A 15,318-nucleotide genomic window follows, 5' to 3' on the forward strand; every position below is an offset into this window, starting at 1 on the left:
TGGTCAAATGAAGTGCTTAGCTTGGTGGTTGCTCACCCTTGAGAGGCTAATTAATGGCCACTTATGTGGGGTACTCAATCCCTGACACTATTTCCCATGGCAGAGGGAGGTCAAGGGCAACTGGGTAAACTGGCAGCTGGTGTTGGACAAAGAGTTGGGTCCTCCATCTGCCCATCAGAGGATACATCTCCTTAAAACCTCCAGCCGCAGCCTATAAACCCAGTTACCCACCCCCATCGCTCCCTACTCCACCCCCCCACCCTTGCTGGGTTAGCTAGACAAGCGAGGTTTATAGTCCAGTTTTACCTGAATTACATTAGCTCCTTTCTTTGGGGACTGGCTAAAGCTCCAGCAGTCGAATCTAACACTGCTGGGACCTCACTGGATCCCAATCAAATCGGGACAGAAGATGCCAAACCCTGTGAAGCATAAAACAGCTGCCAGCCAGCTACTGGGTGGGCTGTAGGCTCCCGAATGACTTTTGAGATGATGGGGGGAGTGGGAGATGGGGGGAGGTGATGGTAAGGGCAAGGAATTCAGAGCACTGTAAAATCCAGCCCTATATCACCCAGAGATAATAAATACAATCAAAATCCCCTGTAATATCTATGATATCACACTCTGAATGTACACTGTACCACACATGCTGTAATATATATTTCACATCTCGTGATAGACACAATCACACACACTGTGATATACACTATTATATACACTGTAATATACACTGTATTATATACACTGTAATATACACTGTAATATACACTGTATTATATACACTGTAATACACACTGTAATATACACTGTAATATATACACTGTAATATACACTGTATTATATACACTGTAATATACACTGTAATATACACTGTAATATATACACTGTAATATACACTATTATATACACTGTAATATACACTACTGTATACACTGTAATACACACTGTATTATATACTATGTATTATATACACTGTAACATACACTATCACACATTCAATACCATGCAACACATAAAAGATTATTATAAACTGCATCAAATCGCCAGTAATACACACTATGGGAGTGATTCTCCCAAAAGTGCTGAATTGATGGGAAGACTGTTCTAGATCCCGACTGTTTTGCCAGTCCAGCTTCTCACCCGAATCTCTGCATTCTGTAGAGGTCCCAGTCATCAATCTCATTAAAAACCCGGCGGGGTGGTGGTGGCGGAGGTTGGGGGGTGGGGCGGGGTGGAGTTTGACAGTTCTGGAACTCTGTGTGTGGACAGTGGCCCTGATCTGGCAGACTCCCCTGTCTGCTGGGCAGCTCAATGGCAGGACCCCATGCAATGCTGCCCCTCCAAACCGCCCCCCCCACCCCCTCTCAAGGCCTGATCGCGGTCCCCACAGCAATTCCCGGACCCCCCTATCCTACAGCCCCCCACTACCCAGCAGTGGTGATCTTCCCGCCCTCCTCACCGCTGCAGACCCTCCACAGCTGACACCCCCCCCCCCCCCACCACTCCCCCCCCGGGTCAGACCCCATCCCAATGCTGGTCTTGCTCCAGCCTAGACCACGCAGAGTGGCAGCAGGACCCCCACCCCCACTGAACATCCCTAGGCCCCACCCCCTTGGGCAGTGTCAAGGTGCCCCCTGGGCATGTGCAATTTGCCCCTTGGGCAGTGTCAGGAGGCACGGTGGGGTCGGGGGATTGCCGCTGCTGAGTACGGGGGGCTGTACATTGGTGCGTTCCGGGATAGGACGGGGGTGGGGGGCGGCCTGGGAATTGCTGTGGGGGTGGCGATCGGGCTGTGTGGGGGGGGGGGGGTTGAAGGGGCAGCACTTTGTATAGGACTGGAATGCCCTGCCTGCTGCAGTTGTAAATGCGCCTAGTTTGGGGGCGTTTAAGAGATTGGTGGATAGGTTTATGGACGAAAAGGGAGTGGTTTAGATTAGTGGGTCAATGTTTTTTTTTTAAAAATAAGACTGGTCGGCGCAACATTGTGGGCCGAAGGGCCTGTTCCGCGCTGTAATGTTCTATGTTCTATGTTCACTGCGTGGGGCACTGTCAGGGTGACCATGATGTGGAGATGCTGGTGTTGGACTGGGGTAAACACAGGAAGAAGTCTCACAACACCAGGTTAGAGTTCAACAGGCTTTACCCCTTTGTCAGGTGAGTGGGGAGAACTCCCCTGACGAAGGGGCAGCGCTCTGAAAGCTAGTGGTTTTTGCTACCAAATAAACCTGTTGGACTTTAACCTGGTGTTGTCAGACTTCTTAGGGTGACCATGCCCAGGTGGCACCCCCCCCCCCCTTCATTCTAGTGGGGTCTCCCACTAGTTCCCCGAATGTGGGGAGCTACTTTAAACCCTGCTGGAATGAAATACTCCTGGCGGGATGGGAGAGTCAATCAGACCCGGCAAGTTCCTGGTAATGAAATGCTAAACGTATTTAAACTAAAGATTTAAATGACTTCCCTATCTTCCTGCCGGTTTCTAGCTTGGTCTGGACTCTGACTGTTCACCGGCTCTGGGAGATGCACACACATTCCTGGCGAATGCACAAATCCCTAAAAAAGGCTGACAACGCGCATCTCCCAGCCCGACCCGCCAGAAAAGTTGCAGGTCGCGATGGGAGACTCGCCCCCTATATTGCACCTGTAATACAAATTGTATCACACTCCCCCCCACCCTGTATTATATACTCTATCTGACTCCCTAGAATATACACTGTATCACACATGCTGTAATATACACGTGCTGTAATATACACGTGCTGTAACATACACGTGCTGTAATATACACATGCTGTAACATACACATGCTATAATATACACGTGCTGTAATATACACGTGCTGTAACATACACATACTATAAGATACACATGCTGTAATATACACGTGCTGTAACATACACATGCTGTAATATACACATGCTGTAACATACACGTGCTGTAATATACACATGCTGTAACATACACATGCTATAAGATACACATGCTGTAATATACACGTGCTGTAACATACACATGCTGTAACATACACGTGCTGTAACATACACGTGCTGTAACATACACATGCTGTAATATACACATGCTGTAACATACACGTGCTGTAATATAAACATGCTGTAACATACACATGCTATAATGTACACATGCTGTAACATACACGTGCTGTAATATACACATGCTGTAACATACACATGCTATAATACACACGTGCTGTAACATACACATGCTGTAATATACATGTGCTGTAATATACACATGCTGTAACATACACATGCTGTAACATACACGTGCTGTAATATACACGTGCTGTAACATACACATGCTATAAGATACACATGCTGTAATATACACGTGCTGTAACATACACATGCTGTAACATACACGTGCTGTAACATACACATGCTGTAATATAAACATGCTGTAACATACACATGCTATAATGTACACATGCTGTAACATACACGTGCTGTAATATACACATGCTGTAACATACACATGCTATAATACACACGTGCTGTAACATACACATGCTGTAATATACATGTGCTGTAATATACACATGCTGTAACATACACATGCTGTAATATACACGTGTTGTAATATACACGTGCTGTAATATACAGGTGCAGTAATATACAATGCTCACATTCCCTGTACTTTACTTTGTATCACACATTCTGCAATGTATTCAGTCACAAGCCCTGGGCAAAATCTTATCACTTCTTCAAAGAGTGCAATTTTCTTCCTCTCTGTGGTATGTTTTGTCAATGGGGTTTCCCATTGAATGCGCCCTTCACCACTGGGAAATCTGCAGTGGCCGGGGGGGGCAGGGGGGTGCACCATCGCTGGGACGGTCAGATCTCACTGGTGTGAACGGTGGCAAGATTTCAGGCAGAGTGTCAGCCTGAGATCTGGGTGGGAGCTCTCCAGATACACAGCCCAGTTCCACCCCCCCCAAGCCTTGACTCTCAGGGGAAACAAATGAGTGGGTGGGGTTTTATGCTGTCACTCTGGCAGTGGGGGGCGGGGGGGGGGGGAGGTTAGAGGCAGTCAGGCCAGCTCCACACATTCAGCTCACTGACTTCAACAAACTCTCCAGAGATCAGGGTGCAATCTTTAAATGGTACCCTGATCAACACTGAAATGGAACTTTACCAACTAGCCACAGCTCCCCCCACTCCCCACAACAACTACCATGAGGTATCGGGGGCATCTTATCCCCTCCAACTTGTACAATCATCAGGGGCTCCCCCTCTTCCCTTCCCTCTCCCCCCACTCCCTCACACAATCATCAGGGACTCTCTACGCTGTATCACACCCCTGCCAAATAACACCTTTGTCATGGAGGTGGGCTGTGGGGGTTAGAAAGATTGTTTGTATTCACCCGTGGGACCTGCGGTTTGCTGCTGGCCAGCATTTGTTGCCCATCCCGTTAGGGAGGGAATTCCAGGATTTTGACCCAGCGACTGCGAAGGAATGGCGATTATATTTCCAGGTCGGGATGGTGAGTGACTCGGAGGGGAACTTGCAGGTGGTGGTGTTCCCCAGGTATCTGCTGCCCTTGTCCTTCTAGATAAAAGTGGTCGTGGGTTTGGGAGGTGCTGTCTAAGGGTGAATTTCTGCAGTGCGTCTTGTAGATAGTACACACTGCTGCTACGTCGGTGGTGGAGGGAGTGAATGTTTGTGGATGTGGTACCAATCGAGCGGGCCGCTTTGTTCTGGATGGTGTCAAGCTTCTCGAGTGTTGTTGGAGCTGCACCCATTCAGGTAACTGGGAATATTCCATCACACACCTTACTGGTGCCTTGTAGGTGATGGACAGGCTTTAGGGAGTCAGAAGGTGAGTTACTTGGCACAGGATTCCTAGCCTCTGGTTCTGTTTAAGGTATCTGCGTGTTTTTCTCAGGGAAGGCAGTTGTAGTTTTGATTTAGTGTAAACTACAGCTTACTGAACTGGGAGCGCCAAGCTTATTCAAGCTGCACGTAAGGTACTAACTTTATCATTCCCTGTGTGGAATGCGAATGAGGTTTTGAGTTCAGTTTGTAATTTCTGAGGGGGTAAAACACTGAAAGATTTGCCTGGTTTGAAACCAGGGGGAAATCTCTGTAGTGGTTCCTCCAGATTCTCAAAGCAGAACGCAGCCAAAAAGGTCAGCTTGACTGAGAAGGCAGTCGGGTATCTGCAAAACCCAGGGCCAGGAGCAGAAAAATCCACAGTCTTGAAGTTTTTATAAAAATTGGGAGGGTCATTCAGCAAAAAGCTAATGGAATGATCTCCATAAAATCTTCGATATTGGGGAATAGCAGGAATACTTGCCAAGTAAGGTGGTGGAGGCAAACACGCTGGAGTTGTTTAAGAGTTACTTAGACAGGCACATGAGTGGGTTGGAGATGGGAGGATATAGGAGATTGTTTTTAATAAGGTTCATTAGCATTGGGACGTCCCTGGTAATGTAAAAGGATGTGGAATCATACTAGTGTTTTTCTCTTTAAATTCACAGGTTTTAAGTCGGTCCACCTTGTTGTCCAACGAGGGGCATACACGCGATGGGTCGTACTTGGGCTGCTCTTGGTTGTTCGAGATTGGCCTAGTGCTTCATGTCGTTAGTGTGTGCTTAAACTGGACCAGATACTGGGCAAGACGACAGCTCAGTGACTATCACTGTTTGCTGTGCAGACACATGGATTTGGGCCGGTGACTGCGGGAGTTTGCACATTCTCCCCGTGCTTGCGTGGGTTTTCTCCGGGTGCTCCAGTTTCCTCCCACACCCCAAAGATGTGCTATTAGGCTGATTGGAGGTAATAAATTGTCCCTAAATTAGTTTCCCTCAATGTGGAATGCCATTAGCATAGATAAGGGTCATGGGTGGAGGGGGACTGGTAATGTTAAAATGGCGGCGCGGGCTCGTTGGGCCGAAGGGCCTGTTTCCCGGGCTGTTTTTGTTCTTTGTTGTTCTAATACTGAGAATACTTAAAGTGAATTCCAGTGGGCTGTGGCTATCTTTGGATGCTCCCTAAAAGAATGAATAAATCTTCAAGTTTTCATAATATAAAGCAACTCAGGTTGGGAGGAGCAAAATTAAAACTGGATTCATACAGAACATAGAACATAGAACATAGAACATTACAGTGCAGAACAGGCCCTTCGGCCCACGATGTTGCGCCGACCAGTTAAAAAACAATGACCCTCTAACCTAAACCAATCCCTTTTCATCCATAAACCTATCCACAATAGGAAACACTGCTCAGAATAGAAATCAGCCAAACCAAAATGTTACACAGAGACAGTGCAAAAGGATGTCCCTGTATAACACTGGGGTACAGTACTGGTGGGTACAGGTCTGTCCCTGTATAACACTGGGGTACAGTACTGGTGGGGACGGGTCTGTCACTGTATAACACTGGGGTACAGTACATATATATATATATAGCATATATTTATTGATACAGTTATAAACCACACTGTAAAGTTAGTGGTGCTTGCTTTGTTTATTTTTATTACAACATTGCTTTTGTTTAAACACATGAAATCTAGTAAATTAGTTAATTACACGGTGCTCAGATTTCTCTTTAACTGTTAACGGTCGCAACTTGGAAGGTAATGTGTAAATGTCACATAATGTACAAAGTACCCTCCTGAGGAGTTTTGATGAAGTTTATCCTGGTTTCTTACCTCATAGTAGGAATAAGAGTGGTTAGTAACAGCAAAGATCGGGATCACACTGTGTTCACCAAGGAGACGGATCAGAGTTGGAATTGAGGGATAATCTTGTGAAGTATGGTTAATATAGGTGCCAGTCGCGTCTAAATGGCAGTGCTCATCATTGCGAGTTAGGATCCCAGACAGAACATTGGAGCCATCAGCCTCATAATGAAAGGCAGATTCAGTGGAGAAGACGAGCAGGTGTGTACTCTGATCCCTCCAGCCAATGCGATCCTGCAAACAATAGGAAACACTGCTCAGAATAGAAATCAGCCAAACCAAAACGTTACACAGAGACAGTGCAAAAGGATGGATTATAGGTCTGTCACTGTATAACACTGGGGTACAGTACTGGTGGGGACGGGTCTGTCACTGTATAACACTGGGGTACAGTACTGGTGGGGACGGGTCTATCACTGTATAACACTGGGGTACAGTACTGGTGGGGACGGGTCTGTCACTGTATAACACTGGGGTACAGTACTGGTGGGGACGGGTCTGTCACTGTATAACACTGGGGTACAGTACTGGTGGGGACGGGTCTGTCACTGTATAACACTGGGGTACAATACTGGTGGGGACGGGTCTGTCACTGTATAACACTGGGGTACAGTACTGGTGGGGACGGGTCTGTCACTGTATAACACTGGGGTACAGTACTGATGAGGACGGGTCTGTCACTGTATAACACTGGAGTACAGTACTGGTGGGGACGGGTCTGTCACTGTATAACACTGGGGTACAGTACTGGTGGGTACAGGTCTGTCACTGTATAACACTGGGGTACAGTACTGGTGGGTACAGGTCTGTCACTGTATAACACTGGGGTACAGTACTGGTGGGTACAGGTCTGTCACTGTATAACACTGGGGTACAGTACTGGTGGGGACGGGTCTGTCACTGTATAACACTGGGGTACAGTACTGGTGGGGACAGGTCTGTCACTGTATAACACTGGGGTACAGTACTGGTGGGGACGGGTCTGTCACTGTATAACACTGGGGTACAGTACTGGTGGGGACGGGTCTGTCACTGTATAACACTGGGGTACAGTACTGATGGGGACGGGTCTGTCACTGTATAACACTGGGGTACAGTACTGGTGGGGACGGGTCTGTCACTGTATAACACTGGGGTACAGTACTGGTGGGGACGGGTCTGTCACTGTATAACACTGGGGTACAGTACTGATGGGGACAGGTCTGTCACTGTATAACACTGGGGTACAGTATTGGTGGGGACGGGTCTGTCATTGTACAAAGGGTTCGGATGGAGAATCTGTGGTTGTTTTCTCAGAATGAGAAAGTTCAGTTCCTCAGACAGGCTGGTGAAGTTGGACTATTCTTTTGGAGGATGGAAAGATGTGAGCATATTTGATAGAAGTATTTAAAATCATGAGCGATCGGCACAGAGGAAAGAGGAAAAAACTGTTCCCATTGGCGGAAGGATCGAGAAGCAGAGGGAATGGATTTAATGTAATTGGCAAAAGAAACGAAGACCGAGGGAGAAACATTTTTACACAGCGAGTGGTTAGGATCTGGAATGTACTGTCCGAGAGTGTGGTGGAGACAGATTCACACAGCGAGTGGTTAGGATCTGGAACGTACTGTCCGAGAGTGTGGTGGAGACAGATTCACACAGTGAGTGGTTAGGATCTGGAATGTACTGTCTGAGAGTGTGGTGGAGACAGATTCACACAGTGAGTGGTTAGGATCTGGAATGTACTGTCTGAGAGTGTGGTGGAGACAGATTCAATCGAGAGATTCAAAAGGGAATTAGAATATTATCCGAAAAGGAAGAATATGAGGGCAAGTGGGGTGAGAGAGTGACAGTTGGCGAATCACTCCTTTGGAGAATTAGCACAGACAGGCCGAATCACCTCCTTCTGTGCTGGAATGACTAACAAGATCAAAACACAATGAATCCCAGTGTGAAAGAACTTACCTTACAAACAGCAACCTGCAGAATCGCATCAAATCCACCTTCCGGAGCATCTACATTCCCCGAAATTCTCTCTTTCTTCAGCTCTTGGATGAAATGACTGGCATTCTTTGTCAGACGAATTACATTCTTGAAGGAGAACGGGGGATCACTATTTTGCCAAGGCTGCTTGAGTCTGTAACAAGTGAAACACCAACATGGGTGACATAGCTGGTCATAACCAGTTCCACCCTCCCAGGCGGGAAACTGGTGCAGAATCCCAGCTGGAATTTGGAGAGGGATCCAGGTCTAACATACTTCCACCTTAATCCCAAAGGAAAAGCAAATGCTAACCTTGCAGCTCAGGTTGTGGAGAAGGATAGATACGTTCTTGATTAATAAAGGGGATCAGGGATTATGGGGAAAAGGCAGATGAGTGGGGATGAGAAAAAAAATCAGCCACGATTGAATGGCAGAGCAGACTCGATGGGCCGAGTGTCCTAATTCTGCTCCTATGTCTTATGGTCTCACTTACACAATGCTAGAAGGTGGCTATTCTACCCATTTAGTCTGTGCCAGCTACCCAATCAGTCATGCTTTCCTCCTTTCCCCTTTTGGCCTGAAATTTCTACCCAATTCTCCTTGGAAAGCTCTGATCAAATCCATTTCCACCACCTTTTTAATAGCATCTTCACTCAGAATTGCTTGCTGTGTTGAAAGAATTCCCCTCATCACCCTTTGCCAAACATCTTTTATGTCCTCTTTGGCCCTCCTTCCGCTGGAAACAGTTTCTCCTTAATTATCCATCATGATTTTTAATCTCATATGAAGTTCCCCTTTAACCTTCTCTGCTGTAAACTGAACAATCCCAGCCTTGCTGAGTCTGATTTCTTCCTGTCTGAATAATTCTCAGTTAGTTCTCAGATAGTTCAGTAAAGCCCGGTTGTTATTAAACTGATTTTTCATTGAATTTGGACTTAGGTTGAACTGTTTGTAGGGGTCTTGCTTAATCAGAAGACCAGTGGCAGCTATCACTTCCAATATGTTACTCAGCAACGTCTCAATTTTAAACTGGGAACTTGATTGGATAAATCAAATACACCAATCAGAAGTGAGAAGCTAACTTTCTCAAACACAGTGTATGAAGGGCACTTCCTGCTCTCCATTTCCATCAGAGTTAACCCTGGTACTCATTTTCACACTGGATTATCCTCTGATGATGGATCAGTTGAGGTTACACTATAGCAGCCTCACTGAACAAATACAGCAACTGGATTTATTTAACACTGCCCTTTGAGAAAATGTATTCATGTAGAGACGGACGCCAACGGAGAGAGTGAAAGAAATTTCAAAAACAGACAGAAGTGACAGGCAGAATGTGGGAGGCATTGAAATAAAGAGAGATACAGGGGGACGAAAGACAAAACAGAAATACTTCTCCCTGTGAAAATAGAGAATGACAGAAACATGTAGAGAGAGGGACAGAAAGAGAGGGGAGGGAGAGAGAGTGAATAAAAACCAGGAATAAGACAGGTACAGAGAGGGAGCGATATGGAAAAATAGCAAAAAAGTCCCTGAGAATAGGCAGTCACTGTAAGCCTTTCAGTGATAAATATCCAGACAAGTGATTTATTCCAACCCCTCGTAAGCATGAAAGGAGACTCAGAACTTTTTCTCAATTAATTTATTCTCTGTGTCCCCGGCGATCTGTTACTCACTGTCTTCACTGTATGTGAATGGAACAATACTCCCATTCTTCCCAGTTCACCCTGCCTGCCTTTGGTCTGCTGGTCTATTGTACTCTAAACCGAGAAAAAACCTATTCATACCGAAAACATTTGGGTGTGACCCTCTGAAGCAAAGAGACAGTAAAGTTTCCTTATCTTTCCTTTATTGTTGATGGTGTGTTTTCATTTAGTGTGAGTGGTATTTACTGCTGCCTGGCTTTGATAAATCTGGAACTTGCACAAATAAAAAACCTCTCAGGAAGGTAAAACTATATTACTGGAGTCACACTAAATGATTCACATTAATGATATGTTCTCTCTGCTGTGGATTCCGTCCTTTCTCCGTCACCAATCGCATGCAACTAGAATTTCCAACACTCCTATCATCTCCTCTGTTCCAGCCTCAGCGCTGATCTCCTCTGTTCTGCCCGATACTCTCCCTCTCCCCATACTCTCCCCTCTTTCTTTTATTTGTTCTTGAGATGTAGCCATTGCTGTCTGGGCCACTGATTAATAACCAAAACTGACATAAGTCACACAGAACTAGGTGGGTTTTTATGACAATCGACGGTAGTTTCGTGGTCATCATTAGGCTCTTAATTCCAGATTTTTATTGAATTTAAATTTTACCATCCGCCACGGTGGGATTCGAACCCGGGTCCCCCGAGCATTACTAGTCCAGTGACAATACTACTACGCCACTGACGTCCCTAGTGCAGCCAGCTCAAATTTTGCAGCACCCTCTGACTGCCTCTCTCAATATCCTTTCTCTGGAAACTTCCATAAATTCCAGTTCTTTGGAGACAAACAGTACAGGAGGATTTGGCCCATTGTGTCTGCACTGACTCTCCAAATAAGTATCTCACCTCGTCCCAGGCCTCTCTCCACTTTTTCCCCTAACTCCGTACACACTTCCTTTACAGATAATAATTTTCCTTTGAAAGCCCCAGTTGAACCTGTCTCCCCCACACACTAAGGCATTGTTCCAAATCCTAACCACTCGCTGTTAAGTAAGTTTCTCCTCATCTCACTTTTGCTTCTTTTACTAATTATTTTAAATCGGCGTCTCTTGTTCTTTGCTGGCTTTCTTTATTAACCTGCATTTGTTCACGTGACTATTAATTTTGTCCCCAGTTAGTGTTTCTAGAAGTTTCCGCGCCACCACAGCTAAACTGACTGGCCTGGGATTGCTCGGTTTATTCTTCCACCCGTTTTGAAAAACTTTGCAACTCTCCAGTCTCCTGGGACCACCCTGCAGGCTAAGGAAGGCAGAAAACTACAGCCAGAGTCTCTGCAATTTCCACTCTCACTGCCCTCTGTGCATCCCCTCTGGTGCCTTGTTAACTTTACATACAGACAGTCTATCCAATGCCACCTCCTTATCAATTTTAACTCTATCTAGCTACTTCCTCTTTCATTATGGCCTGGGCAGTGTCCACCTCCTTGGTAATGATGGCTAACATCTCAACATCTAATCAACTAATGACTTGGTTAACTGTGTGGTAGAATCTGTCCATGACACTATTAGTAGTATGGTCACTGCATGACTCTTGTGGAGGCAAAGTCCCACCTGTAGACTGAGGACGTCTCCACCCCATTGTGTGGCGTTATCACTGTGCTTCAGAACAAATCTAGCAACTCAAGACTGGGTATCAATGTGGGTCACCAGCAGCAGCAGAATTGTACAACTACAATCTGTATCCTCATGTCCCAGCACATCATAATTACCACTAAACCAGGGGGCCAACAAGGACATGAAACCAAATCACCAAATCGCCAGGTCAAAATCATGGAACCTCCTTCCTATTAGAACTGCTGATGCACCGATACCACCTGAACTGCAGCAGTTCAAGAAGATGGTTCATCACCACTTCCTCAAGGGCAATTAGTGATGGGCAATAAATGTTGCCTTAGCCAGAGGCTTTCACATCCCATAAATGGATAAAAGATGAAGAGATTGTGTAGAAAGGTGTATCAGTACAAGTCTACATCAAAACTCTGTCTCTCACACACACACACAAACTCAAACACATATAAACAAATTAGAATAAACATGTATACACAGAAAAATACACAGCCACACATGTATACACACAGAGAACACGCTACAGTGGTCAGCACTGCTGCCTCAGCGCCAGGGACCCGGGTTCAATTCTGGCCTCGGGTCACTGTCTGCGTGGAGTTTACACATTCTCCCCGTGTCTGCACGGGTTTCCTCCGGGTGCTCCGGTTTCCTCCCACAGTCCGAAGATGTGCAGGTTAGGTTAACTGGCCATGCTAAATTGCCCCTTAGTGCCAGGGGATTTGCAGGCTAAATATGTGGGGTTACAGGGATATTGCCTGGATGGGATCATTGTTGGTGTAGGCTTGATGAGCTAAATAGCCCCTTTCTGCACTGTGGGGGTGCTATGAATGTAGGCACATGCACACATGTATATACACACACACTCATGGATACACACACAGAAACACACTGTGTAAATGTCATCCACTGGTCTCTGATAACTGGCAGGTCCTGATCTTACCTTTCAGGCCTCATATCTGTCTGTGGAACAGTTACTTTGTCAACAAACTTCCCAAAGCCAATAGTGTAGTTATTTGACATGTTCCTCACCACATCAGCTGTGAAATACAAGCAATAAAAATTTGGCACAGGGAAATATTAAGAATTTTCATAAAACACACATCAATGCAGAACCTTTTGTGACCTCAAGATATCACAATGTGCTTTACAGACAATGAAGAACGTTTGAGGAATCGTCACAGCAGCCAATTTACTCCCAAAAAACAACCCATGATAATACCCAGCAACGTTTTTGGGTGATGTTGCTGGAAGGGGAAATAGTGAGCGGGATATTATGAAGAATTCCCCTGCAATTCTTCGAGAGAGAGCCATGGAACCTTCACATCAAACCAAGAGACCAAACAGACTCTCATACCAGCAGCTCATAGCCTGAGTGAAACACACAGTACAGCATTGGAATTTCAGCTGAAGGTGTGGCACAGTGGGTTAGCGCTGCTGCCTCACAGCGCCAGGGACCCGGGTTCGATTCCCGGCTCAGCACACAGTGGGTTAGCGCTGCTGCCTCACAGCGCCAGGGACCCAGGTTCGATTCCCGGCTCAGCACACAGTGGGTTAGCGCTGCTGCCTCACAGCGCCAGGGACCTGGGTTCAATTCCTGGCTCAGCGCACAGTGGGTTAGCGCTGCTGCCTCTTAGCGCCAGGGACCCGGGTTCGATTCCCGGCTCAGCGCACAGTGGGTTAGCGCTGCTGCCTCATAGCGCCAGGGACCCGGGTTCGATTCCCGGCTCAGCGCACAGTGGGTTAGCGCTGCTGCCTCACAGCGCCAGGGACCCAGGTTCGATTCCCGGCTCAGCGCACGGTGGGTTAGCGCTGCTGCCTCATAGCGCCAGGGACCCGGGTTCGATTCCCGGCTCAGCGCACGGTGGGTTAGCGCTGCTGCCTCACAGCGCCAGGGACCCAGGTTCGATTCCCGGCTCAGTGCACGGTGGGTTAGCGCTGCTGCCTCACAGCGCCAGGGACCCAGGTTCGATTCCCGGCTCAGCGCACGGTGGGTTAGCGCTGCTGCCTCATAGCGCCAGGGACCTGGGTTCGATTCCCGGCTCAGCGCACAGTGGGTTAGCGCTGCTGCCTCACAGCGCCAGGGACCTGGGTTCGATTCCCGGCTCAGCGCACAGTGGGTTAGCGCTGCTGCCTCTTAGCGCCAGGGACCCAGGTTCGATTCCCGGCTCAGCGCACGGTGGGTTAGCACTGCTGCCTCACAGCGCCAGGGACCTGGGTTCGATTCCCGGCTCAGCGCACAGTGGGTTAGCGCTGCTGCCTCTTAGCGCCAGGGACCCAGGTTCGATTCCCGGCTCAGCGCACAGTGGGTTAGCACTGCTGCCTCACAGCGCCAGGGACCCGGGTTCGATTCCCAGCTTGGGTCATTGTCTGTGTGAAGTCTGCACGTTCTCCTCGTGTCTGTATGGGTTTCCTCCGGATGCTCCGGTTTCCTCCCACAGTCTGAAGGACATGCTGGCTAACTGGATTGGCTGTGCTAAATTCTCCCTCAGTGTACCCGAACTGGAGTGTGACGACCAAGGGATTTCCACAGATACTTCATTGCAGTGTGACTAATAAACAAACGTTAACTTTAACAAGTAAGTAATGTGTTTAGATCTCCGGAACAATACTCAGCCCAGAGTCTGCTGCTTCAGAGGCTGACAATCTATCGTTGAGCCACAGCTGACACTTAATACCTACAAAATAGCAATCCACGTTGGAAATTGGGATGGTTTGTTCCTTCACGAAGCAGTTACAGCAGTTAGGCATACAAGATGATCAGAGGGTTAGATAGGGTGGACAGTGAGAGCCTTTTTCCTCGGATGGTGATGGCTAACACGAGGGGACATAGCTTTAAATTGAGGGGTGGTAAAAATAGGACGGATGTCAGAGGTAGGTTCTTTACTCAGAGGGCAGTAAGGGTGTGGAATGCCCTGCCTGCAGCAGTTGTGGACTCGCCAACTTTAAAGGCGTTCAAATGGTCAGTGGATAGGCATATGGATAACATTGGAATAGTTTAGGTTAGAGGGTCATTAGATTGGTTCCACTGGTCGGCGCAACATCGAGGGCCGAAGGGCCTGTACTGCGCTGGAATGTTCTATGTTCTATTCTATTAACAGCTTAATAATATGATGGCTGGTTCAGTGGGTGAAGTACTGAAACTCTGGTTTTTGGCTCTGGTGCTTACCTAGCTTAAGGCCCAGTTTCTTCAAGTTATCCAAGTCATCCTTCATTGAGTTGGAGAAGTCCATGAGGATGTAAAGATCGACTGGAGCTTCCAGAGGCTGAAAGATCTTGAAATTCACTGACTTTTCCTCTCCTGGTCGCAGTGTCATGGTCACTTCCTGTGGTGAGATCTGATTCCGTTTTTCCTTTGTATTGATTTCCACATTCTGAGAAAGAAAGATTTTTGT

General features: G+C 47.1%; 1 protein-coding gene across 3 annotated transcripts in view; it reads right to left on the reverse strand.

Moving 5' to 3' along the window:
* Positions 1-15,318, reverse strand: part of itgb4 (integrin, beta 4) — a 116,856-nt gene that overhangs the window by 84,749 nt on the left and 16,789 nt on the right. For all 3 annotated transcript variants that reach the window (XM_080209145.1, XM_080209146.1, XM_080209147.1), the window contains exons 5-8: positions 15,093-15,297; positions 12,867-12,963; positions 8,639-8,810; positions 6,665-6,928 (exon numbers count right to left, since the gene is read on the reverse strand). In XM_080209145.1, coding sequence (XP_080065271.1) covers positions 6,665-6,928; positions 8,639-8,810; positions 12,867-12,963; positions 15,093-15,297 — 738 coding nt within the window. The remainder of the gene's footprint in view (positions 1-6,664; positions 6,929-8,638; positions 8,811-12,866; positions 12,964-15,092; positions 15,298-15,318) is intronic.

Source organism: Carcharhinus amblyrhynchos, chromosome 21 (genome assembly GCF_965287045.1).
Source record: "Carcharhinus amblyrhynchos chromosome 21, sCarAmb.v2.hapA, whole genome shotgun sequence".
NCBI classification, from domain to species: Eukaryota; Metazoa; Chordata; class Chondrichthyes; order Carcharhiniformes; family Carcharhinidae; genus Carcharhinus; species Carcharhinus amblyrhynchos.